A 25,894-nucleotide genomic window follows, 5' to 3' on the forward strand; every position below is an offset into this window, starting at 1 on the left:
CCTCTTCAACATATATATCAACGAATTGGCACAGGCACTAGAAAAGTCTGCAGCACCCGGCCACACCCTACTAGAATCTGAAGTCAAATGTCTACTGTTTGCTGATGATCTGGTGCTTCTGTCACCAACCAGCAGCACCTAGATATTCTGCACAGATACTGCCTGACCTGGGCCCTGACAGTAAATCTCAGTAAGACCAAAGTAATGGTGTTCCACAAAAGGGCCAGTCGCCAGGACCACGAATACAAATTCCATCTAGACACCATTGCCATAGAGCACACAAAAAACTATACATACCTTGGCCTAAACTTCAGCGCCACAGATAACTTCCACAAAGCTGTGAACGATCTGAGAGACAAGGCAAGAAGGGCATTCTATGGCATCAAAAGGAACATAAAATTCAACATACCAATTAGGATCTGGCTAACAATACTTGAATCAGTCATAGAGCCCATTACACTTTATGGTTGTGAGGTCTGGAGTCCACTCATCAACCAAGACTTCACAAAATGGGACAAACACCAAATTGAGACTCTGCATGCAGAATTCTGCAAAAAGATCCTCCGTGTACAACGTAGAACACCAAATAATGCATGCAGAGCAGAATAAGGCCGATACCCACTAATTATCCAAATCCAGAAAGAGCCATTAAATTCTACAACCACCTAAAAGGAAGCGATCACCAAACCTTCCATAACAAAGCCATCACCTACAGAAAAAGCCATCACCTATGTACAGACTCAGTGAGCATAGCCTTGCTATTGAGAAAGGCCGCCATAGTCTGTCTTCTCTTGAAAGCCAGGTCTGCCTATGTGCACACTGCACACAAAATGAGGTGGAAACTGAGCTGCACTTCCTAACCTCCTGCCCAATGTATGACCATATTAGAGAGACATATTTCCCTCAGATTACACAGATCCACAAGGATTTCGAAAACAAATCCAATTTTGATAAACTCCCATATCTACTGGGTGAAATTCCACAGTGTGCCATCACAGCAGCAAGATTTGTGACCTGTTGCCACAAGAAAAGGGCAACCAGTGAAGAACAAACACCATTGTAAATACAACCCATATTTAAGCTTATTTATTTTCCCTTGTGTACTTTAACCATTTGTACATTGTTACAACACTGTATATATATATATATATATATATATATATATATATATATATAACATTTGTAATGTCTTTATTGTTTTGAAATGTCTGTATGTGTAATGTTTACTGTTCATTTTGATTGTTTATTTCACTTTTGGATATTATCTACCTCACTTGCTTTGGCAATGTTAACAAACGTTTCCCATGCCAATAAAGCCCTTTATTGGCAGAGAGAGAGAGAGAGAGAGAGAGAGAGAGAGAGAGAGATACCTTGAGCTGAAAGTTGTGGTGTATTCTACACTGAGATCAAGCTGTGAGGAAGAATGTCAAAGATATCGTGACTTTGTCTGAAAATTACATGAGACTAGCAGAGGAAGTTATCAAGTGTGCAAAACTCCCAAAACAGTCACAACACTGATATGCACTGAGAGCATTCCATCAGTTTCCATGGTCCTGCCTATGAAAACAATGGTCCTGAAATCAATGGTGACATCTGATGAAGATGAACCCGCAGTAAGGGAAGTCAAGACTGCTATCAGAGTTAACTTGGAGCCTAGATATGCTGACCCTGGTGAAAATAAGAATTTGTTCTTAACTGACTTGCCTGGTTAAATAAAGGTAAAATGAAGAGAAAATATCGATAAAATGTATCGGTGCTCATCGGCCATTGGATATAAACATTGCACAACAATTTGGAGATTGCAAATTCAACAATGAGTGGTTTGCAAGGAATCGGTGACAGTGGCTAACTGCAAGCAATAATACATTTTGAACAGTCATTCAACTCAGAATTTTTTATGACAAAATTTGCCCACAAAGACCACTGCGCAACTTTCCTGTTCAAGCACATCACAACAAGGTGAATCCAAAAATGTCTTATGCTGCTGCATGAATTATGTAGGATGCCAGAGAGCTATGTATACTGTAAATAAGAAAGTAATACTAAGTGTATGTTGTGTAGTAAACTGTTAGTAGCCCATGTGCCACACCCTAACAATGTGGTCTATTTTCACCATTGGGGTACTGTAAACGGATCGTTCGTGGCCGTTTGTGCTTGTTTGCAAACTTTTTGTGTATAGCTTTGACAGCGCTACTGATAGTAGTAAACTGTAAGAACGGCCCATGGTCTGTCACTGTACATTTCAAAAGTGCTGAACAAATAGTTACATTGACTACGTCCGTCGTCGCTCGCTCATTAATGTCTTTAATCAAAATTACGGATTGCCTCTTATCTGCTTGACATCCCCTTATGCCATAGTTTGTACATCTCAATTGTCAGTAGAAACCACGTTTGTTTAAGCAAGTCAGCCATAACAGCTATGTTTTTTTTATAAGGCAGTAAATTAGGCTGAATGAATTGTTTCTCTGCCAGACAAGGCTCCGCTGAAAGCCAGGTGTAGCAGCGGTATTGGGACTGCTGTTGGGACTCCGCTGTTGGGACAGCTTTATGTAGGCCCTAACAGTTTGTGGCACCGTTTGTCACTGTTATAGTACAGTGAATGTATTGTTTAGTGTTGTGTAGTTGCTTTGCTGGCATGCATTCCACATGTTTTATTTTTTGCCCCACCAAGATTTACATGCTGAAATCGCCAATGCTTAAAATCTATTTCCTCCAACACTGCCACCGTGCACTGCTTAAATAGGCCTATCTCCTTTTTGCGTCAGACTTGGGCCTCATGTCTAAAATGTAAAATCTACATCTGAAAGTGCCATGCTTAGATTCATAATGACATCTCAGATGGAATTATTTGCAAACAGAGACAGTTTCGTTGCAAACAAGACACACTGGTTTGGCATTACGGTACGATTAATATATTTTGGAGTAGGTAGGTCTATTAACATAGACATTGGTAATTTTACCACTGTAATCAGATCAAAATTATTACATTGTAAATTAATTAATTATCCCGCTAACCATGTGTTAAATGTGTTGTGTAGTCTACATCGTGTACGACTCTGAATTGTGCAGCTATAGGCTATTTGATAATAGGCTAATTCTGTTTAGCCTGCCAGCTAGCTAGCTACAAGCTCAGGAACAAACTGGCTGGATGTGCGAAACCTAGTCGCCAACACCATTGCATAGGCTATTGTGGGGCGGCAGGTAACCTAGTGGTTAGATCGTTGGAAAGGTTGCTGGATCAAATCCCCGAGCTGACAAGGTAAAAATCTGTCGTTCTACCCCTGAACAAGGCAGTTTACCCACTGTTCCCCGGTAGGCCGTCATTGTAAAATAAGAATTTGTTCTTAACTGACTTGCCTAGTTAAATGTAAATTCAATCATCCTTCAAATATCTCTGGGGCTTAGAACTGAACTTGAAGAGTTCATGGTTGTCTTGGAGAAGTGAAATTGTATTGTTGCTCACCAGTATGCTTTGAAGAGGAAAAAAAATACAATGTAGCCAAATGTAGCTTGCAAAAGGCACAGATGTGAGATGTGCATTTCCCTACAGTGGGGAGAACAAGTATTTGATACACTGACGATTTTGCAGGTTTTCCTACTTACAAAGCATGTAGAGGTCTGTAATTTTTATCATAGGTACACTTCAACTGTGAGAGACGGAATCTAAAACAAAAATCCAGAAAATCACATTGCATGATTTTTAAGTAATTCATTTGCATTTTATTGCACGACATAAGTATTTCACCTACCAACCAGTAAGAATTCCGGCTCTCACAGACCAGTTAGTTTTTCTTTAAGAAGTCCTCCTGTCCTCCACTCATTACCTGTATTAACTGCACCTGTTTGAACTTGTTACCTGTATAAAAGACACCTGTCCACACACTCAATCAAACAGACTCCAACCTCTCCACAATGGCCAAGACCAGAGAGCTGTGTAAGGACATCAGGGATTAAATTGTACACCTGCACAAGGCTGGGATGCGCTACAGGACAATAGGCAAGCAGCTTGGTGAGAAGGTAACAACTGTTGGTGCAATTATTAGAAAATGGAAGAAGTTCAAGATGACGGTCAATCACCCTCGTTCTGGGGCTCCATGAAAGATCTCACCTCGTGGGGCATCAATGATCATGAGGAAGGTGAGGGATCAGCCCAGAACTACATGGCAGGACCTAGTCAATGACCTGAAGAGAGCTGGGACCACAGTCTGAAAGAAAACCATTAGTAACACACTACGCCGTCATGGATTAAAATCCTGCAGCGCACGCAAGGTCCCCCTGCTCAAGACAGTGCATGTCCAGGCCCATCTGAAGTTTGTCAATGACCATCTGGATGATCCAGAGGAGGAATGGGAGAAGGTCATGTGGTCTGATCAGGCAAAAATAGAGCTTTTTGGTCTAAACTCCACTCGCCGTGTTTGGAGGAAGAAGAAGGATGAGTACAACCCCAAGAACACCATCCCAACTGTGAAGCATGGAGGTGGAAACATCATTATTTGGGGATGCTTTTCTGCAAAGGGGACAGGACGACTGCACCGCATTGAGGGGAGGATGGATGGGGCCATGTATTGTGAGATCTTGGTCAACAACCTCCTTCCTTCAGTAAGAACATTGAAGATGGGTCTTGGCTGGGTCTTCCAGCATGACATCGACCCGAAACACACAGACAAGGCAACTAAGGAGTGGCTCCGTAAGAAGCATCTCAAGGTACTGGTCTCCAGACCTGAACCCAATAGAAAATCTTTGGAGGGAGCTGAAAGTCCGTATTGCCCAGCGACAGCCCCGAAACCTGAAGGATCTGGAGAAGGTCTGTATGGAGGAGTGGGCCAAAATCCCTGCTGCAGTGTGTGCAAACCTGGTCAAGAATTACAGGAAACGTATGATATCTGTAATTGCAAACAAAGGTTTCTGTACCAAATATTAAGTTCTGCTTTTCTGATGTATCAAATACTTTTGTCATGCAATAAAATGCAAATTAATTACTTAAAAATCATGCAATGTGATTTTCTGGATTTTTGTTTTAGATTCCGTCTTTCACAGTTGAAGTGTACCTATGATAAAAATTACAGACCTCTACATGCTTTGTAAGTAGGAAAACCTGCAGAATCGTCAGCGTATCAAATACTTGTTCTCCCCACTGTATATAGCACTGGTCCTCTTACATTTTTATTCCAGGTTGCATATCACAGTATTTAAGCGCATAAAAAAACAGTCAGTATTTGGTGTGACTGCCTCATGCAGTACGACACATCTCCTTTGCCTGATTGTGGCCTGTGGAATGTTGTCCCACTCCTCTTCAATAGCTCTGCAATGTTGCTGGATATTGGCGGGCTGTCGTACACATAAATCCAGAGCATCTCAACCATGCTCAATGGGTGACATGTCTGGTGGGTATGCAGGCCATGGAAGAACTGGTATGTTTTCTGCTTCCAGGAATTGTGTACAGATTCTTGTGACATGGGGCTGTGCATTATCATGGTGAAACATGAGGTGATGGCGGAGGATTAACGGCACTACAATGGGCCTCAGGATCTTGTCACGGTATCTCTGTGCATTCAAATGGCTTACTACATGATTCCATATGTGCTATTTCATCGATTTGGTGTCTTCACTATTATTCTACAATTTCGAAAATAGTAAATAAAAAGAAAAACCTTTAAATGACTAGGTGTCCAAACTTTTGACTGGTACTGTAATATTAATAGCACTGTAATAAATTGACAGTGTAACAGTCAATAATCAAGTCCACTTGAATGATACACTACTTTTTAAGTACACTGTTTCTTAACCGTTCCAATCACACGAATAATACTGCATATCTCTTAGTATTTATACATCAGTTTGTATTTATATGGATGAAGGAAACGTTTACGTTCTAGTTTTCATAAAGGACTCTTTGCTCTACCACAGCTCCCAAACGGGTACCCGTAGTTTTCGCCGACACCATTACAAAATAGGGGTCTTACTTTACAATGTTGTTCTGATAAGTCTTTGAATCGACGCCGTCTGTAATTGTGACTTTTGTTGGTTATTAATATTTTAATTGTGCACGGTCCAAATTTAATTTGTCGAATATGAGTATACTGAATGCTCATGACTACTACATCCTTAACGACTCCATTACAGTACACCTACAGCTGATACAATGGTATATTCCATAAGGTATGGAAATGGAAGTGCTGTAAGTGAGAGATCAAGCTTGTGACAGCGGAGAAACTTGACTTTTTAATAACACGTATATATATTTATTAGAGGTATGTATATACAGAAAATCTCCATTTGACGTTGTAAACGTGTTTACCTAGCTATCCCAAATCGGTCGCTACTAGCTAGAATTAAGTGCCTAGCTCTAGCTAACTGGATCTCAAAGCTAGCTACTACTATTACCTAGCTATGTTGTTGCTTCTTCCTCATCCTAGCATGGTTAGTTAGTAAATGTGTAACATTGTTCGAGAAAAATATGACTGTTCGTGACTTCAGTGAGTAAGGTAAATATGTTTGCAGCATGCTGCAATATTCTCCAAAACTGACAAGCTATCTAACTTTAGCTTGCTTGTTTGAATGACGAATGAAATTGATAGCTGCTAACTAGCTACAGTAGCTAGACAGCTAGCCAGGCCTTCTTGTATAAATCTTGCAGGATATCTAACGTTGGCATTAGACTCACCCTGTTACCTGTGACAGTTCAACTTAACGTTAATGCAACGAATGACTGCATATTGTTAGCAAATCGCTAACCACCTATATTTGATTTGCGTAGCATGACTAATATTTTTGCGATTGGATTGTTTACACTGTCAACTAACTTAAGCTACGTTAGGTTGCTAGCAACCGCCCGTGAACAAGGGTGGAACATTCCATTTTATAACCTTCTAGCTAGCTATTAACAGGATTGTTTGTATGTTGAGGTGTAATTGTATTTAGGGGTAACGTTCAATCTCACATGATCGTGATAACTTGTGCTTTCACTATATTGAGTAGCAGATACAGTAGTATTTATCATCCCCTGCACATTTTTACATTTTGAGATGTCTTTTAGTTAGGTTATGAACCCATCTGAAACTGTCAATTGACAAATGAATAAGTTATAACCTTGTTATCACAACATCGTGTTTGAGATTGTAATTGCGAATTTATAATCAGAGTTAGAGTTATGCTACAGGCAGATCAGTAAATTATGATGATTTGTTTTAATAATCTGTCTTTTAAATAATCTGTATGCCCAAGTATTGTTTAATTATTGAGACATTATGTAACAGTTTATCAAACCTGAAGAGGAAAGATCTTTCCTAATTGTAGTTGGATTGATTACATTTGGCATAGTGTATTAACAGTTACTTGATTCAACATCCATACATGAATAATTTGCATTTATAATTCTAAGCACTTTGCTCCAATATTCCAGTACTGTCCAATTACACCAATAACCATGCTGTTTTTACCTCTTTACATCAGCCTGAAGAAGAAGCCGTACGATGTCCTTGAAGCCGCGGGTGGTGGACTTTGATGAAACATGGAACAAGCTACTGACGACAATCAAGGCTGTGGTGATGCTTGATTATGTGGAGAGGGCCACATGGAACGACAGATTTTCGTATCCTACCTTGTTTCAGCTCTTTAGAAAAATAGTTTTTATGAGTTTCTGAACTTTCTGTGTTTTGTGGTTTAGTTTGCCATTGATTTAGTAGGCTAAAATGCCACGGATCTGTGCTTACATAGTCAAGCCATTAAAGGGATACTTCAGGTTTTGGGCAATGAGGCCATTTATCTACTTCATCTTCCCCAGAGTCAGATGAACTTGTGGATACCATTTTTATGTCTTTAACTAGGTTTCCATCCAATTGCTGACAGATTTTTAATGTGAATGTTCTAGAATCCCCATAAATAAAATATGTGCATTTTCCCACCAGTGGTATGTTTCCACCAAATGGACTTGTTGCGGACAAAAATCATTGCATGATGATGTAGTGCACACAAAAATGTATTGTTCGGTTACGTTTTCATATACCAAATAAAAATCTAAAGTTCAATGTGTTTCCATCACATTTTAAACTCAGCCGATAGTTTTGTCACAAACATTTGCCTTAAATAGCAAATGTACCTACTCTGGTCTTGGCACCTGCACTCTAACCAACAGCTCACAGATACAGTGCCGGTAGGCTGTTCGGGGTCTCTAGTCTACATTAGATTATTATGGATAAGAGCGAGAGTATTTGTCAAACTGCAGTCAATAATCAATCATGTCACCAGAATGAGACCCTCTGTATTTATTGGATAGAAGGAGCAAGATCACCGTGCACTTTCACTACCCTGTGAAGTTCACCATAATTTATTTAATTCGTAGCCTAATAAACTGCATGGTTTCCAGAGTTGTAGGAGGAGGACCACAAACCATATCATCGCAAGACTCCAAATTTGCTTTAATATGGTGGTTATTATATCAATATTTGTGCATAAAGGCGTTTCCACTGCCATTTCCTGCATAATTAATTTCCCGTCACAAAAAGATCACACCATGTCGGATGAACAAATTACACCAAAACTTCCTGTTTCCATCACAGCTGTCGTTACTTTTTTTATACGATAAGGTTGGTGATATGGTTACTTGCATTAAATTGTGGTTGGAAACGTGGTTGGTGTCCTGTATAAAGAATGTTAGAGGTAGTTTTGCAAACCAATGCTAACTAGTATTAGCGCAATGGCCGGAGGTCTATGGGTATCTGCTAGCACATACCCATAGACTTCCAGCCATTGCACTAACATTAGTTAGCATCGGCTTGCAAAATGTCCTCCAAGTTCCTTCATACTGGACACAGAGACCTAAACATGGTATCCACAAGTTAATCTGACTCTGTGGAAGTACATATCCCAAAGTATCCCTTTAAGGTTTAACTTTAGGAAATTCTCAAGTTCACTTAATGATTTTCCAGTAGAAAATAAATTGTCTGCATGATTTTTTTCCTCAGTGTTACAGATGAATGTGTTGGACTCCTTTACTCTAAAATCAGTGACATCTATGCCTTGTGTGTTGCATACCCAGAGCCTTTGGGTGAAAGATTGTACACAGAGACCAAGGTATTCTTGGAGAACCATGTCAGACAGTTGTACAAGGTAAATACGTTTCATCATTTGGGGAAAATATATTAGATCTGTTATCTACTGAATGTTAGTTCATAATGCCATTTTCACACAATTGACTAATTTCCATTGCTCAGCTTCGGTAGCCTAATAGTTGTATTTGTTGTCTGCTTGTCATTGAAGTGCCAAGGTAATAAACTGATATTGGTTCTCTAATCTGTAATTTCAGAAAGTTCTGGAGTCTGAGGAGAAGGTTTTAGTGATGTACCACAGATACTGGGAGGAGTACAGCAAGGGAGCAGATTACATGGATTGCTTGTACAGGTAATGTTAGGGATGTGCATCTTTTTCTGTCTCGGTGATTCGATACGTATATGTTCTTCGATATGATACAGGAACGATACGTTTTAGTTTGAATTAATTTGGTTTGATTAGAGAGAGATTTGATGCGCTAAAATTTTTTTTGCATAAACATGAATTTTCCATTCTAACTAAAAGTCTGCTGCTGATATAGCTCATGAGCTGGGCCTCTCCGAGCTGGATCTGTCTGAGCTGACTTGTGTGTGCGTCCGTGCGCGCACTTTGTCGGCACCTGAGCTTAGCCATAAGAGAGAGGCATCTACCACACGACTATCAGATTGGGGCGATGGGGGGCAAACTAGCCTTTGTTTATTGTATTGTCCCCCCACTTTGGTTCTGAAATCACTATCACCCACTTGTCATTTTTGCAGATTGTATTTGAGCTAGTATTGTTTCAATATTTATAATTTACAATCTAACTATGACATAACCAATGAATACATAGCACAATTTTGGATTTTACCCCCATCTCAAAATCAAATGGTTTTAAGTTTTTCCTGAGTGTCTTTTCTTTTCCTCTTGTTTTGGCCATGCAGTGCGCCTCACAAAAGTTATTGCTGTCCTCCATATGAAATTATCAACTTTACCCTATATATATAAAAAAAAGACCAAATACACTGATTGTTTAAAGCAAAACTACCAAAACTATTGCTGATGGTGAACCAGAACAAACAAATTAAAATCTATTGCAAGCCCCTTTGAGCAAGTATAGCCAGAGGAGAGTTGTCTCCAATAGCTTACTTTTGTTCCAGTAAAACAACATTTTCAATAGCGCATATATGCAAATTACTTAGGTTGCCACTCAACTAATACAGTGTAATATCACGCAAGCCATTTTAGCATTTGAATGCTGAATGTGCCGCACAGATGTGCAAGATCAGGAACAAGCTGCCTAACTCGTGAAGCTGGGCACAGCGGGCAGTTTGAAGAGACAAAATGACTTGTAGATCAATGACTGTCAACACAGTTACATGCAGTTCGACACTGGAGGATGCATCAGTAGTCAAAAGTTGAGGTGTTTTAGAGGGATGTAACGATTCACCGATACGCATCGGTCCCGGTTCAAATGTTTAATATATGAGGGGATCGGTCCGCGGGACCCCAAACCGATCCAAATGTACTGCTATTGGGTAGCTGGCGCTTATCCCTCAGCCAATTCTAATTTCTGATATAGTCTGAGATTGCCACCATGTGTAAAGAACACTGCCGCTTTTAGATATTTACAGATATTTCATATGTCACATTGGCAGATGTTTTGGGAAATTAACTCACACCACAGTGACAGCTTTGGATATCAGCATTTCTTACAAGAAGCTCCTTTCAACCATTTTTTAAGAGTCATTTAGCATGTTGTCGTCCCAGGATTTTGTATATATGAACTTGAGTTCATATCTCTTCTCATCACTGTCTGTCCTGCTAATGCCAAATAGACAGCACAGCTGTGAAAACAACTTGTCATGTAGAATGTAGATAGAGCCCGGGTCAGATCAGTCTGATGACAGCCTTCAGAGCTAGCGTGTCTGTCTGCCTGACTGTATCTGTCTGCGTTCTCTCTCTGTGGTCTGATTGGCCCTGGGATCTTGGCCATTCACACACTAGTGAATCTGTATTGTGTTATGGGTTGCCCATAGCTAGCTAGTCTTACCAATACTTTGGGACAACTCTAGATTAATAACAGACCTGTTGTTATTTTAATATTATGTTGTGTAATGCTCTTTCTCTCCCTTCTCTCTAATATAGGTACCTCAACACACAGTTCATCAAGAAGAACAAACTGACAGAGGCAGACTTGCAGTATGGCTATGGAGGGGTTGACATGAACGAACCACTTATGGAGATAGGAGAGGTAAGTCTCCAATCATATCTCATTACTTACAATCTCAGTTATCCAGCACAAATGTCACAATATATCAGTTTCAAATCAAATTGTATTTGTCACATGCGCCGAATACAACAGCCCTTAACCAACAATGCAATTTTAAGAAATATAAGTGTTAAAGTATTTACTCAAATAAACTCAAGTAAAAAATATATAAATGTAAAAAATATATTAAAGCCCAACATTAAAATGACAGTAGCGAGCCTATATATAGGGGGTACCGGTACAGAGTCAATGTGCGGGGGCACCGGTTAGTGGAGGTAATTGAGGTAATATGTGCGTGTAGGTAGATGTAAAGTGACTATGCATGGATAATAAACAGAGTAGCAGTAGTGGGACAATGCAATTTTATCAGCTGTTCAGGAGTCTTATGGCTTGGGGCTAGAAGCTGTTAAGAAGCCTTTTGGACCTAGACTTGGTGCTCTGGTACCGCTTGCCGTGCACTAGCAGAGAGAACAGTGTACAGTGGTTGCTCAACTAAAAGTTTTGAGATTATGCTGTGGGATTTAGAGGTAATTTGTGGTTTAGTACGGTACCCTGCTTCACTGCTTCATTGCTCCAGACCAGCGCAAGGGGGAGTTAGAGCACTGATCATGCTTTTGGGTCCCAAGGCGCTACGGTGTCTCTACCTGACAATGAATGGGCTACATAAACCAAATAGAAACTGATAATTATGCACGACTTCAAAATTGAATTTCAATTAACTGAATGATGAGTATGAAGAAGGTGATTGAATTTATGACAATAGTGTAAGAATTGCTATTCCTCTGTACTGCATGTGCACACCTGGAAAAAGGCACTTTTTTTTGTTACTACTCATCAGTATTACTTACTAAGATAAATTAAAATGTTCAATTATATTCCATGATATTCTTAAAATATATGTGTTGACTGAATATAAGCAAGTGATGTCTGCTAAATAATCATGTTGATGGTGCAGTCATATAGCCTCTAAATAAATAAGTACCAACATTCCTTCTGATCGTCTTTAATAAAGAAATGTTTTGGTTATCCTGAACTGGATTACCACCATCTCTTGCGCATGTCAAAACATTATGGGCTATTAGCAGAACAATAGACTCTTGCCAGCACCTCTCTTTATTTTGACACTTTGTGCAAATCAATTGAGCCGCGTTAAAAACTTTGGATGGGGCCTCCCGATTGGCGCAGCAGTCTAAGACACTGCATTGTTGCTACAGATGCTGGTTCAATACCCGTGCTGGCTGCGACCAGGAGACCCATGAGGCGACGCACAATTGGCCCAGTGTCGTCCTGGTTAGGGGAGGAATTGGCCAGCCGGGATGTCCTTGAAAACGTAATCATCTGCAAAATATCGTTCTTTTTTTTAAACAAACAATTTAGAATCCTCCAATCCTCTAAATGTAATTATTGGCGAAGAGCCATATAGATTGCAAAATAGTTTGTAAGAGATTTTGCGATGGCACATGGTTTATGAATTGACATGCAATTTTCCATTCCTCCTGAACAAAAGTGTAAGAATTGCTATTCCTCTGTCCTGCACACACACACACCCCAAAAATACACTTATCCCCCAAAATACACTTATTTTTTTGTTTCTACTTGATCAGAACAAGCTGTAACTGGACTGGAGCATATTACTTACTAAAAATGACATGAAAAGCGCACATTTGTAAATCCCAAACTCTAAAAGTAATTGGAAAGGTAGATACAACTTATTTGTGACATTGTGGTTCCAATAAAGAATGTAAACAAGATGCTGTGTTTTTATTTACAGTAGTGATGGACAGCTGGAGGCATTTTGCACATGTAACATGCTGGTAGAGATGTAAGTTTAACTGCATTAAAGTCCCCGTCCACTTCTTATTTGCTTATGGCCTTATTCAGCTCGTTGAGTGCGGTCGTAGTGCAAGTATCAGTTTGTGGTGGTAAATAGACATCTACAAAAAATATAGATAGTGTTGTCTTCATCAGAATGCACTCCCATGAATCCCTGGTCCACAATAAATGCTTGTTCTGTTCGATAATGTCCATCATTTATGTCAAAATAGCTCCTTTTGTTGGCGCGTTCAGTACACAATCTAAACTCACCAAGCGCGTTCACTAGTTTCAGACGAAAAGTTTAAAAAAGTTCTGTTACAGTCCGTAGCAACTTGTCAAACAATGTTTAGAATCCATCTTTAGGGTGTTTTTAACATATATCTTCAATAATGTTCCAACAGGACAATTCCTTTGTCTGTACAAATGAAGTGGAACGTAGCTACCTTTCACGTGAGCGCGCCAGACCACTCACTCAAAGAGCTCTTATGAGCCCCTCCTTTAGAGTAGAATCCTCAAAACAGTTTCTAAATACTGTTGACATCTAGTGGAAGCCTTAGGAAGATAAACATAACTAATATCCCACTGTATCTTCAATAGGGGCTGAGTTGAAAAACTACAAACCTCAGATTTCCCACTTCTTGGTTGGATTTCTTTCTCAGGTTTCTGCCTGCCATATGAGTTCTGTTATACTCACAGACATCATTCAGAGTGTTTTCTATCCAAATCTACTAATTATATGCATATTCTTGCTTTTACGGCTGAGTAGCAAGCAGCTTAATTTGGGCACATTTTCCATCCAAAATTCCCAATACTGCCCCCTACCCCAAAGAAGTTAATGTCCCTGACTTTCTGGTCTAACTCTTCATCTGACATATCAGAATAGCATTCCCTGACAGACATATTGTGTTCTTTCATCCTTCTGTAAAAAAAGCTAACCGTTACACTGTCATGAAATATGATTATATATCGACTATGAAGCAAATGACCGACACTGAATCGTAGGTGCTAACTACTAGCTATGTAGAAGTTGGACAGTGTCTCGGCAGATTTCCTCCTCTTCCTCTGAAGAGGTGAAACAAGGATCGGACCAATATGCAGCGTGGTATGTGTCCATGGTTTTAAATGTGAAAAACTGAACATGAACACGTATACAAAATAACAAAGTGAACTGGCAACGAAACAGTCCCGTGTGGCACAGACACAGGAAACAATCACCCACAAAATACCCAAAGAATATGGCTGCCTAAATATGGTTCCCAATCAGAGACAACGATAAACACCTGCCTCTGATTGAGAACCAATCCAGGCAACCATAGACTTACATAAACACCTAGAACAACCCCATAAATCTTCAAAAACCCCTAGACAAGACAAAATACATAAATCCCCCATGTCACAACCTGACCTAACCAAAATAATAAAGAAAACAAAGATAACTAAGGCCAGGGCGTGACAAGAAGAACGCCCAGTGCTGCTTACCTGAGATGCCATCATCACACAGTCCTTCGTAGGTGTCCGCTATGACTTCCTTTGTGTTGGAAAGTAAGGTTGAACAGTATTGGTTGTAGCCAAACTGACACTCAAAAAATGGCCAAAATGGAAGGTGGTTGATAGCAAAATTAAATCAGAAAATCTTTTTTTATTAAAAGTAAAAAAGTTGCTTTCAAAACAATTATTTTTGATTGAAAATAAAAAAGTTTTGCTCTCCACAAAAAGACAAAAATTGTTTCCAGCAGCACAGTTAGTCACCAACTCTCAGGTTAACACTAAAACTGCCTAACCAGCTCTGCTAGGGCTAGTAAAATGATCAGAGTGGTCTCATTTGTGTCTGGAAGTAGCTAGCAAGCTACCCAACGTTAGCTTAGGTGCTTGACTGCCGTTGTAAGGCCAGAAAGCTCAAATCAACCCTACTCCTTGGCCCGAGCGTCCAGTGTGCGGTCTGAATTTACAAATGCTCTAAATTTATGATCCAGGCACTCCAGATTGAATTTAACTAGGCAAGTCAGTTAAGAACAAATGTTTATTTACAAGGACCGCCTACTCCTTCCTCACCGTCGGGGAATTGAACCCCGGTCTCCCGTGTGCTCTGCCCGCACAACACAGGGATTTTTTTAGCTAAATAGCCCAGTACTGTACTGCCGACGTCACGTTGTACAGCGTCATATTGTCCGTTCCATACTAACAGAAACCCAGAAGGTGACACATCTTTTAAAGGAGCAACCACTGTAGTTACGAGACAAAGTATCACAATATACTATGATATTGATAGACATCTTCAATCACTGTCTAATCATCACAAAAACATTCTCTTTAATCTGGATATTTTCTACACAACTTAAAGAATGTAAACATCATATACACATTATGAAAACGCTTCAACTTAGTGTTTGCCATAACATTTTCATTTAACTTTTAATGACATCACAAAATAGATATATACGTTTTCCATATTCCACCTCTCATTATTACCAGCATTTGGAGGATGAAATATAGTGTCCCCGTGTCCATGGTTTAATGTTCTAGTTTTGGGCTGTAAATTCTTCATAAGGCACACAAAGAAATTCCAATCGTCCGTGCTAGAGAAGAAATAAATCATCTGCTGCCTTACAATTGGATGGGTGTGAGGTGTCATAAAATCCCCACATCCATCCCTCCTCTCTCTGCGGGAGAGAGATAGTTCTGTAGAGCTGATACACTGTAACCTGATCCTTTGGATCCTCACAGGAGAGTCATGACAATGTGCTCATACAATTCTCCCCACTTTGTCATTTCAGCTAGCACTTGACATGTGGAGGAAGCTGATGATCGAGCCACTGCAAGCTGTCCTGATCCGGATGCTGCTGAACGAAATCAAAAAGTTGGTTCATGGTTTATATTCATGGTTCATGGTTTATGTACAGTAGGATTCAGCTGGGCTAGGCTGGAAGGAGAAATGCTTGAAGTACAATGCATTCGATAAGTATGCAGAGCCCTTGAATTTTTCCACATTTTGTTACGTTTGCAGCTAGGTTTGCAAAATTCCGGGAACTTTCAATTAATTCCCTGCTTTTCCCGAAATCCCTGGTTGGAGGATTCCCGGAATCAGGTACGAATGAGCAGAAAATCTGGATTCCTCTAACCAGGATATCTGGAAAAACAAAGGAATTTATTGAAAGTTTCTGGAATTTTGCAATCATAGTTGCAGCCGTATTCTAAATATATTTTTTTTTAAAATCCCGCATCAATCTGTACCCCATAATGACAAAGCCAAAACTGTTTTTTTTAGAATGCTCCGAGACAGGATTGTGTCGAGGCACAGATCTGGGGAAGGGTACAAATAAATGTCTGCAGCATTCAAGGTCCCTAAGAAAACAGTGCCCTACATCATTCTTAAATGGAAGAAGTTTAGAACCACCAAGCCTCTTCCTAGAGCTGGCCGCCCGGCCAAACGGAGCAATCGGAGAAGGGCCTTTGTCAGGGAGGTGACCAAGAACCCGAGCTCTAGAGTTCCTCTGTGGAGATGGGAGAACCTTTCAGAAGGATAACCATCCCTGCCAATCAGGCCTTTGTGGTAGAGTGTTCAGACGGAAGCCACTCCTTAGTTAAAGGCACATGACAGCCTGCTTGGACTTTGCCTAAAGACTCTCAGACCTAGCCTGATTGCGAAGAGTCACACCTGGAGGAAACCTGGCACTATCCCTACAGTGAAGCATGGTGGTGGCATCATCATGCTGTGGGGTTGTTTTTCAGCGGCAGGGACTGGGAGACTCGTCAGGCTTAAGGAAAAGATGAATGGAGCAAAGTACAGAGAAATCCTTGATGAAAACCTGCTCCAGAGCGCTCAGGACTGAATGCACTGTAGGTCTAAAATGTCCAGTGCTCCTATTTAGCGGCTTGTGATTGTCATAATGACTTGATCTCTGGGTTTGTTTCTGTGAAGGTAAAGGATGAACATTCGCTCTGTTCTGACAGTACCTATTACTGTGTTATAGCAGGCTAATACAGTTCAGGGTTACTGTTAGGCTGCTTTGATATGTCATTTAAAACCACAAGTCACCTTTTACTCTGTTATTTACATTCTCTAGCTAGGCACAGGTTAATGCTCAACAGAAATAGTATCACTAATAGAGCTTGTGTTCTTCTCTTCCAGTGACCGGTGTGGCGAAGACCCAAATCAGAAAGTAATCCATGGGGTTATCAACTCCTTTGTTCATGTTGAACAGTACAAGAAAAAGTTTCCTCTGAAGGTAAGCAGCTGTGCTCTGTTGGAATCTAATAATAATAATTTATTTAACTTTTTCAGAAAATAATCTAAAAGTGCATAGGAAGCAAAACAAACAGCACCTTTTAAATTGAGATGGTAGAGATGGAGGTTGAATGTCTCCATTTGGCTTCAGATGAAAGGCTGGGAGTTAAGATTGGTAACTTCTGCAGAGGGTGCGTTGATGGTAAAGCAGAGAGAGAAAAAAAAGACGTCGCTTCACCAATGCACCACATCTGCTTCCCCGACGGTCAGTTCCTCCATAGGACCCGCTCCTCTGTAGGTACTGGCCCTCCATTGCAGAACATGTAGCACCCACCTGGGTGAGGCCACAGGTGCTGAAAAGCGTATGAAAAGGCAGTGGTTAAGAACAGTCCCTGAGGCTATTTTGCCATCTCTGCAGTACTTGTTGTAATTCTTCCTGACAGATGAAAAAATAAAGCTTGAGCTGCATTATTTAAATCCAAACTGTTGAGCGTGAAAAACGCTGCAGCACACATACCGTTGCACCTGGCACCAACTATCATACTCCGTTCAAAGGCACTTAAATATTTTGTCCTGCCCATTCACCCTCTGAAGGGCACACATTCTCAATTGCCTCAAGGTTTAAATATCCTTCTTTATCCTATATTCTGCCCTTCATCTACAGTGATTGATTTGGATTTAACAAGTGACATCAATAAGGGATCTTAGCTTTCACCTGGTCAGTCTGTCATTAAAAGAGCAGGTGTTTTTGACCTCAACCCCGTCGAAAACCTTTGGGATGAATTGGAACGCCGACTGCAAGCCAGGCCTAATATATGTATGTATATACAGTGGTGCAAAAAAGTATTTAGTCAGCCACCAATTGTGCAAGTTCTCCCACTTAAAAAGATGAGAGGCCTGTAATTTTCATCATAGGTACACTTCAACTATGACAGACAAGTTGCTTGTACCAGACAAAAAAATCCGGAAAATCACATTGTAGGATTTTTAATGAATTTATTTGCAAATTATGGTGGAAAATAAGTATTTGGTCACCTACAAACAAGCACGATTTTTTTCTTTAAGAGGCTCCTCTGTCCTCCACTCGTTACCTGTATTAATGGCACCTGTTTGAACTTGTTATCAGTATAAAAGACACCTGTCCACAACCTCAAACAGTCACACTCCAAACTCCACTATGGCCAAGACCAAAGAGCTGTCAAAGAAGACAAGAAACAAAATTGTAGACCTGCACCAGGCTGGGAAGACTGAATCTGCAATAGGTAAGCAGCTTGGTTTGAAGAAATCAACTGTGGGAGCAATTATTAGGAAATGGAAGACATACAAGACCACTGATAATCTCCCTCGATCTGGGGCTCCACGCAAGATCTCACCCCGTGGGGTAAAAATGATCACAAGAACGGTGAGCAAAAATCCCAGAACCACACGGGGGGACCTAGTGAATGACCTGCAGAGAGCTGGGACCAAAGTAACAAAGCCTACCATCAGTAACACACTATGCCGCCAGGGACTCAAACCCTACAGTGCCAGACGTGTCCCCCTGCTTAAGCCAGTACATGTCCAGGCCCGTCTGAAGTTTGCTAGAGAGCATTTGGATGATCCAAAAGAAGATTGGGAGAATGTCATATGGTCAGATGAAACCAAAATATAACTTTTTGGTAAAAACTCAACTCGTTGTGTTTGAAGGACAAAGAATGCTGAGTTGCATCCAAAGAACACCATACCTACTGTGAAGCATGGGGGTGGAAACATCATGCTTTGGGGCTGTTTTTCTGCAAAGGGACCAGGATGACTTATCCGTGTAAAGGAAAGAATGAATGGTGCCATGTATCGTGAGATTTTGAGTGAAAAACCTCCTTCCATCAGCAAGGACACACCGACCGGGCAACGAAGGAGTGGCTTCGTAAGAAGCATTTCAAGGTCCTGGAGTGGCCTAGCCAGTCTCCAGATCTCAACCCCATAGAAAATCTTTGGAGGCAGTTGAAAGTCCCTGTTGCGCAGCAACAGCCCCAAAACATCACTGCTCTAGAGGAGATCTGCATGGAGGAATGGGCCAAAATACCAGCAACAGTGTGTGAAAACCTTGTGAAGACTTACAGAAAAGGTTTGACCTCTGTCATTGCCAACAAAGGGTATATAACAAAGTATTGAGAAACTTTTGTTATTGACCAAATACTTATTTTCCACCATAATTTGCAAATTTTTTCATAAAAAATCCTACAATGTGATTTTCAGGATTTTTTTTCTCATTTTGTCTGTCATAGTTGAAGTGTACCTATGATGAAAATTACAGGCCTCTCATCTTTTTAAGTGGGAGAACTTGCACAATTGGTGACTGACTAAATACTTTTTTGCCCCTGTGTGTGTGTGTGTGTGTGTGTGTGTGTGTGTGTGTGTGTATATATATATATATATATATATATATATATATATATATATATATATATATATATATATATATATATATATATATATAGTAACAGTTAAAAATGTTGGACACACCTACTCATTCAAGGGTTTTTCTTTATTTTTATTATTGTCTACACTGTAGAATAATGGTGAAGACATCAAAACTATGAAATAACAATAACACATGGAATCATGTAGTAAGCAAAAAAAGTGTTAGACTATTCAAAATCATTTTATATTTGAGATTCTTCAAAGTAGCCACTCTTTGCCTTGATGACAGCTTGGCACACACTTAGCATTATATCAACCAGCTTCATGAGGTAGTCACCTGGAATGGATTTCAATTAACATTTCAATGTGCCTTCTTAAAAGTTTGTGGAATTTCTTTCCTTCTTAATGCGTTTTAGCCAATCAGTTGTGTTGTGACAAGGTCGGTGTGGTATACAGAAGAATGCCCTATTTGGTAAAAGATCAAGTCCATATTATGGAAAGAACAGCTCAAATAAGCAAAGAGAAATTACAGTCCATCGTTACTTTAATACAGCCTTTCTTAAAGTATGGGTCGCTACCCAAAGTGGGTCACGACATGTCAGAGTACATTTATTATTTTTGAATTAATTACTGGAATTGATATGACCAAGTGCATCTGCGCTCTCTCTGCTTAGTAGCCGTCTCTGCTTAGCAGCCGTCTCTGCTTAGTTTGCTTTGCGGTTTCCCTGATCTTTTTTTCTGCAGTTTTCTTGAAGATCGCTCCGCAACACACACAATGCAGCGCTGTCATTCAAGCCACTGTCTTGTTATTCCCACTCGCCATCACTCACCGCTGTCATGAAATGGACTCATGCTAGCCACAAGTTCTGACTGAGCTCAATTGTCATGAAACGCATATACAGCGATGAGTTTCTCTCTCTTTCATATAAACTTATAACGAGGAGCGCCCACAATGTGTTTTGTACAGGGAAGTAATGAGTCTCTCATAACAAACAAATTAATAAAACGACACGTCCTGACCAAACATCCACAGCATGATGGTAAACCCAGGGAGTTCTTTCAGAACAGGGCAGAATGCTTCAGGAAACAGTGCTTCGACAGTGAGTTAGTCAGCTAGCAAGGCATTGTTGTCATTTTATAACAGTTGATGATAAGCGGAAATAAGGGAGTACTAACTAACTCTCATAGTAGTAAATGTCAGTATCTCTTTCAAACAATCCCCTGGCCTTGTACACAGCTAATAGCTAACATTCGCCAAAGCAAGCTAGCTACTGATAGTGCAACCCTAGCAACAGTACAGATGAAGATGAAAAATGACCAGGCCTACTGTACATCTTACTGTAGAAATGATTGTTGAAAACAAGTCTAGGTTGGAACTGTTAAAATACAATAATATGTTTTGTTGAACTGGTATAATACGTTTGAACTGAACTGGTATAGCCTGATTGAAGCAAGATGCTTTTTGAGGCAAACACACTCACACAGTTCTGGGTTGCTCATCTACAGCAGGAAGCGGTCTCCTGCCTGACTGAGAAAGCAGTAGATGTTCTGGTCCAATTTGGCACCACATAACTATGCGAGTCAGGGTTCTCAACTTTGACATACTTAAAAAACAAGTATTGAACAGTTTCAAGGCTGTTCATGACCTCAGTGTTGCACTGTCAAAAACAGAGCCCAGAATATAGACATGCTCTCATTAGGACTGTGTGTGTGTGTGTTTTCTAGTCTACATCTGTGTGATGTGATAAATCAGTTTATTCCAGTTCAGAATGAAGATGATTTATTGTATTTTAACAGCAACAGTTCCAACCTAGGCAGATATGTAAGAGTGTTTTTAATGGGGAAAATAATCATTAATATATATATTTAATTGTTATTTGTTTTTGTCTATATTATTTGTTTTTGTCTATATATAAAATAGGCTACAGTGTTTATAATGAACTGACGGGGAAGTTTGAATGGCGAAAGCTTCTCTGGTGTGATGTGATCACGTTGGCTGGTGTTCAAAAAACAATAAACGTGAATCCTCCGCACCCAATGTTTGTTTACAATGAAATGTATTGCTCCAGAATGCCTAATTTTTCCAATCAAATGTATTAAGTTGATTTCTGATCAGTCTAATTTGCATAAACATTGTGATTGGATGATAGCCTGTGAGGGTTATCGAATCAGGATCAAATCCTCTGATCTCGAGCTCATTAATGATAGAATGTTCATATTTGAAGATTGCCGAAAGGCCTATTTCTTTGGCAAATGACAGGAGTGATGAGTGGAATGTAATAGCTGAATAGAGATGGAAACCAGGCTAGTAAACTCCTGGGTGCTCTCGCAATGGCTGCCTGGTATTGTGATGCAATAACTTCAATGGTAATGTACACTAAAAAAATATAAACACAACAAGTAAAGTTTTGGTCCCATGTTTCATGAGCTGAAATAAAAGATCCCAGACATCCATAAGCACAAAAAGTGTATTTTCTAAAAGTTTTTGCAGAAATGGGTTTACATCGCTGTTAGTGGGATGTCAAGAAGCTGATTAAGCAGCATGACCATTACACAGGTGCACCTTGTGCTGGGGACAATAAAAGGCCACTGTCAAATGTGCAGTTTTGTCACACAACACAATGCCATGGATGTCTGAAGTTTTGAGGGAGCGTGCAATTAACATGCTGACAGCAGGAATGTCCACCAGAATGATTGCCATAGGATTTAATATTCCTTTCTCTACCATAAACCGCCTCCAACGTCGTTTTAGAGAATTTGGCAGTACATCAAGCCGGCCTCAAAACCGCAGACGGTGTGTAGTCACACCAGCCCAGGACCTCCACATCCGACTTCATCTGAGGGATCGTCTGAGACCAGCCACCCGGACAGCTGATGAAACTGGGTTTGCACAATCTTAGAATTACGCTACAAACTCAGAAACCGTCTCAGGGAAGCTAATCTGCGTGCTCGTGGTCCTCACCAGCGTCTTGACCTGACTTCAGTTTGGCGTCCTAACCGAATTAATTTGGGGAATGCTGACCTTCGATTGCCGCTGGAGAGATATGCACTTCACAGATTAATTCTGGTTTCAACTGTACCGGGCAGTCGTGTATGACGCTGTGTGGGCGAGCGGTTTTCTGATGTCAACGTTGTGAACAGAGTGCCCCATGGTGTCAGTTGGTTTATGGTATGGGCATGTATAAGCTACGGACAACGACCACAATTGCATTTAATCAATGTCAATTTCAATGCACAGAGATATCGTGACGAGATTCTGAGGCCCATTGTCGTGCCATTCATCTGCCGCCATCACCTCATGTTTCAGCATTATAATGCATGGTCCCATTTTAAGAAGGAGCTGGACACAATTCCTGGAAGCTGAAAACGTCTCAGTTCTTCCATTGCCTGCATACTCGCCAGACATGTCACCCATTGAGCACGTTTGAGATGCTCTGGATCAACGTATATAGCAGTGTGTTCCAGTTCCCGCTGATTTCCAGCAACTTCGCACAGCCAGTAAAGAGGAGTGGCACAACATTCCATGCTAGTTAACGTTAGCTCACAAAACTACCTTTAACTTCTTTCATACTGGACACAGATGTTAAATGGTATCCATGAAAGTGACATTCTCTGACGATGGAGAGACTCAGTTCATGGCTTGAGTGGAGATAACTGGTCAGAGGATGTGTTTTATGGTTTGTGTAGTAGCCTAGGCTATAGGTCCAATACATTATCACCGCATGTTGGCTATGCTTGAATTGCCCAGGCAATGTTCTTCTCAGACAATTGTAAAAAAAAAAAAAAAAAAAAAAAAAACTTGAGGTTTTTGATCTCGCCGGTAATGAATTGATCAATTGTTGTATTGCTTGTGAGGCACAGCTGAGGGAGCATACATTGAAATACATGTTTTGTTTTTACTGGGATGATGGTGTCTGCATCTGATGGTCAGTCTCAGTGGAGGGATGTGGAGAGCAGTCTCTCACCGTTTCTCCGCTCTCCCTCCCTCCGCTGAGACTGACCAAAAAGGAGACCACTAGTTTCAGCTGATGGCAAAACTGGAGTCTCATTGCCTCATGCACAAATTCATGTTCCTCTATTAGCTGCAGTTCTCGTTGTAGTGAATGGAAGAAAGGAAAAGCGCATTTCATGGCTTATCAACGTGTTGAATAAAAACTTGAACATAAACTCACTCGTAAAAACAGCATCTCTTTGCTGTATTCGTTGACAGTCTTTCTCTAGTCATGGTTTTAAACCTTTTGAAATCTCACAAAATCAACTTTGCTGTGAACTTGAGGAAGCTGCAGGGAGACACGATAATCTAAACTATCCGATTGGCCAGCGGTAGGCCTATAGGTGCACTTGATAGGCTCTCCGTGCCATCCGGGTAGGCGGAGTTTGTACCTAACACATTAAATCTTTCAAAATGGGAACACTTTGCCTACCCGCATGCAACCGCCAACAGCGCAAGACAAATTGAGAAAGTAGGAGCACAAGGCTTTTTCTGTGTTTTTTTTTTATTGAAATGTTTGGAGATTGACCAGTAGATCATGATCGACTGGTTGGTGACCCCTGGTCTACTGTAGCCATGTCCATGCCTATGCATGGGTGTACAGTTTGTGCACTCTGTGTGTTCTCTAAACTCGCTATGCAGCTCACACTCTTTTATTGTGTTTCAGTTTTATCAGGAAATCTTTGAAGGGCCATTTCTGACGAAAACGGGAGAGTATTACAAACAGGAAGCTTCCAATTTACTGCAAGAGTCCAACTGCTCACAGTATATGGAAAAGGTAAGATGGCTGTAGGTAGCCCAACTCATAGAGGTCCATACAGCTATATAAAATACAGGATCTCTATGGTCTAACTGCTCACAGTAGCCTTTATGGAAAAGGTAAGATGGCTGCTGGACAGGACATGTATTGCTGTTCACTCCCCTCCCTTGTTACCTGCTGCTCTCTGTGGGCTGAGCATAATAAGCTACACCCTGGTCATTTAGAAATCAAATTACTCCTGTTTCAACCCTCCTAATGTTATTTCTTTGACTTTTTGTGCATATAATCCAAGGGCCTTAGAGCAGTCTGTTGTGACCCTAAGGAATGCATATGTTACATCAGAAAGATGCTCGAGGCAATCCGTTGAGGCTTTTAGAAAATATTGATTTAGTTCATGTGATTTGCCATGGCTGCTAATTGGTTTCGAGTATTGTTGCTGTGCATTTATCGTGTTGTTGGTGTTATACTTTTGGAGGCCTCAGTGACTCTCCGAGGAGACTCGCTACCAGCTGTGGCACCGTCAGGTGTGTGTGTTTATGAAAATGTGTTTTAATTCCAATGAAGGGGTTAAATCATCCATCGTAAGGCTCCTTAGTTGCGGGGCCCGAGTGGAAGCCCTCCACCCCTGCCCTTACACCAGACAGTGTTGAGATGGTGTGGGCGGTCTTGTGGATGTGCTGACCTAAGAGTTGAGTCTGTGTATTTCTGTCTGACTGACTGTAGCGCAGAAAGGTAACAGACAGTCCCCTACATTAGCTAGCTCACATCATGGCTGCCTTCAGGTGCATCTGCGATGGTGTAACAGTATAACTTTAGACCGTCCCCTCGCCCATACCCGGGCGTGAACCAGGGACCCTCTGCACACATCAACAACAGTCCCCCACGAAGCATCGTTACCCATCGCACCACAAAAAGCCGCGGCAGTTGCAGAGCAGGGGGAACCACTACTTCAAGGTCTCAGAGCAAGTGACGTCACCGATTGAAACGCTATTTAGCGCGCACCGCTAACTAAGCTAGCCGTTTCACATCCGTTACAATGGCACCCTATTTCCTATATTGTACACTACTTATGGGCTGTAGTCTGGTCAAAAGTCGTGCACTATATAGGGAGTAGGGTTCCATTTGGGACTCAGACTCTGTTCACAAGTGGACCTGTAAATCATTGACAATGATAAGATTAATGTGATCGCCATTTAACAAGGATAACCACAACACTGGCTTCAAAAGGCATGGTGGCCAGTCGAGAGTGTATAGGAGCATCTGTCCATCTGTTGTTGTGCTGTGTGGTGGTGACTGAAATCTCTGTATATGGGATATGCTTGCTGGCGGCATTAGCGCTGATTTTATGATGTGGTATTTTTCCCCCCACACAGTCACTTATCCCAGTATAGATCTTTCCAGGTT

The 25,894-nt window shown here is 40.8% G+C and overlaps 1 protein-coding gene across 5 annotated transcripts in view; it reads left to right on the plus strand.

Annotated features, from left to right (window-relative positions):
* Positions 1 to 6,109: 6,109 nt before the first annotated feature.
* LOC112228057 (cullin-2) overlaps positions 6,110 to 25,894 on the plus strand; it is a 39,344-nt gene continuing 19,559 nt past the window's right edge. For 4 of the 5 annotated variants that reach the window (XM_024393201.2, XM_024393205.2, XM_024393204.2 and 1 more), the window contains exons 1-8: positions 6,110 to 6,251; positions 7,453 to 7,591; positions 9,006 to 9,108; positions 9,305 to 9,399; positions 11,176 to 11,281; positions 15,889 to 15,971; positions 17,244 to 17,340; positions 24,398 to 24,508. In XM_024393201.2, the coding sequence (XP_024248969.1) occupies positions 7,473 to 7,591; positions 9,006 to 9,108; positions 9,305 to 9,399; positions 11,176 to 11,281; positions 15,889 to 15,971; positions 17,244 to 17,340; positions 24,398 to 24,508 (714 nt within the window). In that variant the 5' untranslated portion in view covers positions 6,110 to 6,251; positions 7,453 to 7,472. Of the gene's footprint in view, positions 6,252 to 6,278; positions 6,486 to 7,452; positions 7,592 to 9,005; positions 9,109 to 9,304; positions 9,400 to 11,175; positions 11,282 to 15,888; positions 15,972 to 17,243; positions 17,341 to 24,397; positions 24,509 to 25,894 lie in introns of those variants that run through there. The other variant, XM_024393203.2, reaches the window with a different exon arrangement.

The sequence above is a fragment of the Oncorhynchus tshawytscha genome, linkage group LG29 (genome assembly GCF_018296145.1).
Source record: "Oncorhynchus tshawytscha isolate Ot180627B linkage group LG29, Otsh_v2.0, whole genome shotgun sequence".
Lineage (NCBI taxonomy): Eukaryota > Metazoa > Chordata > Actinopteri > Salmoniformes > Salmonidae > Oncorhynchus > Oncorhynchus tshawytscha.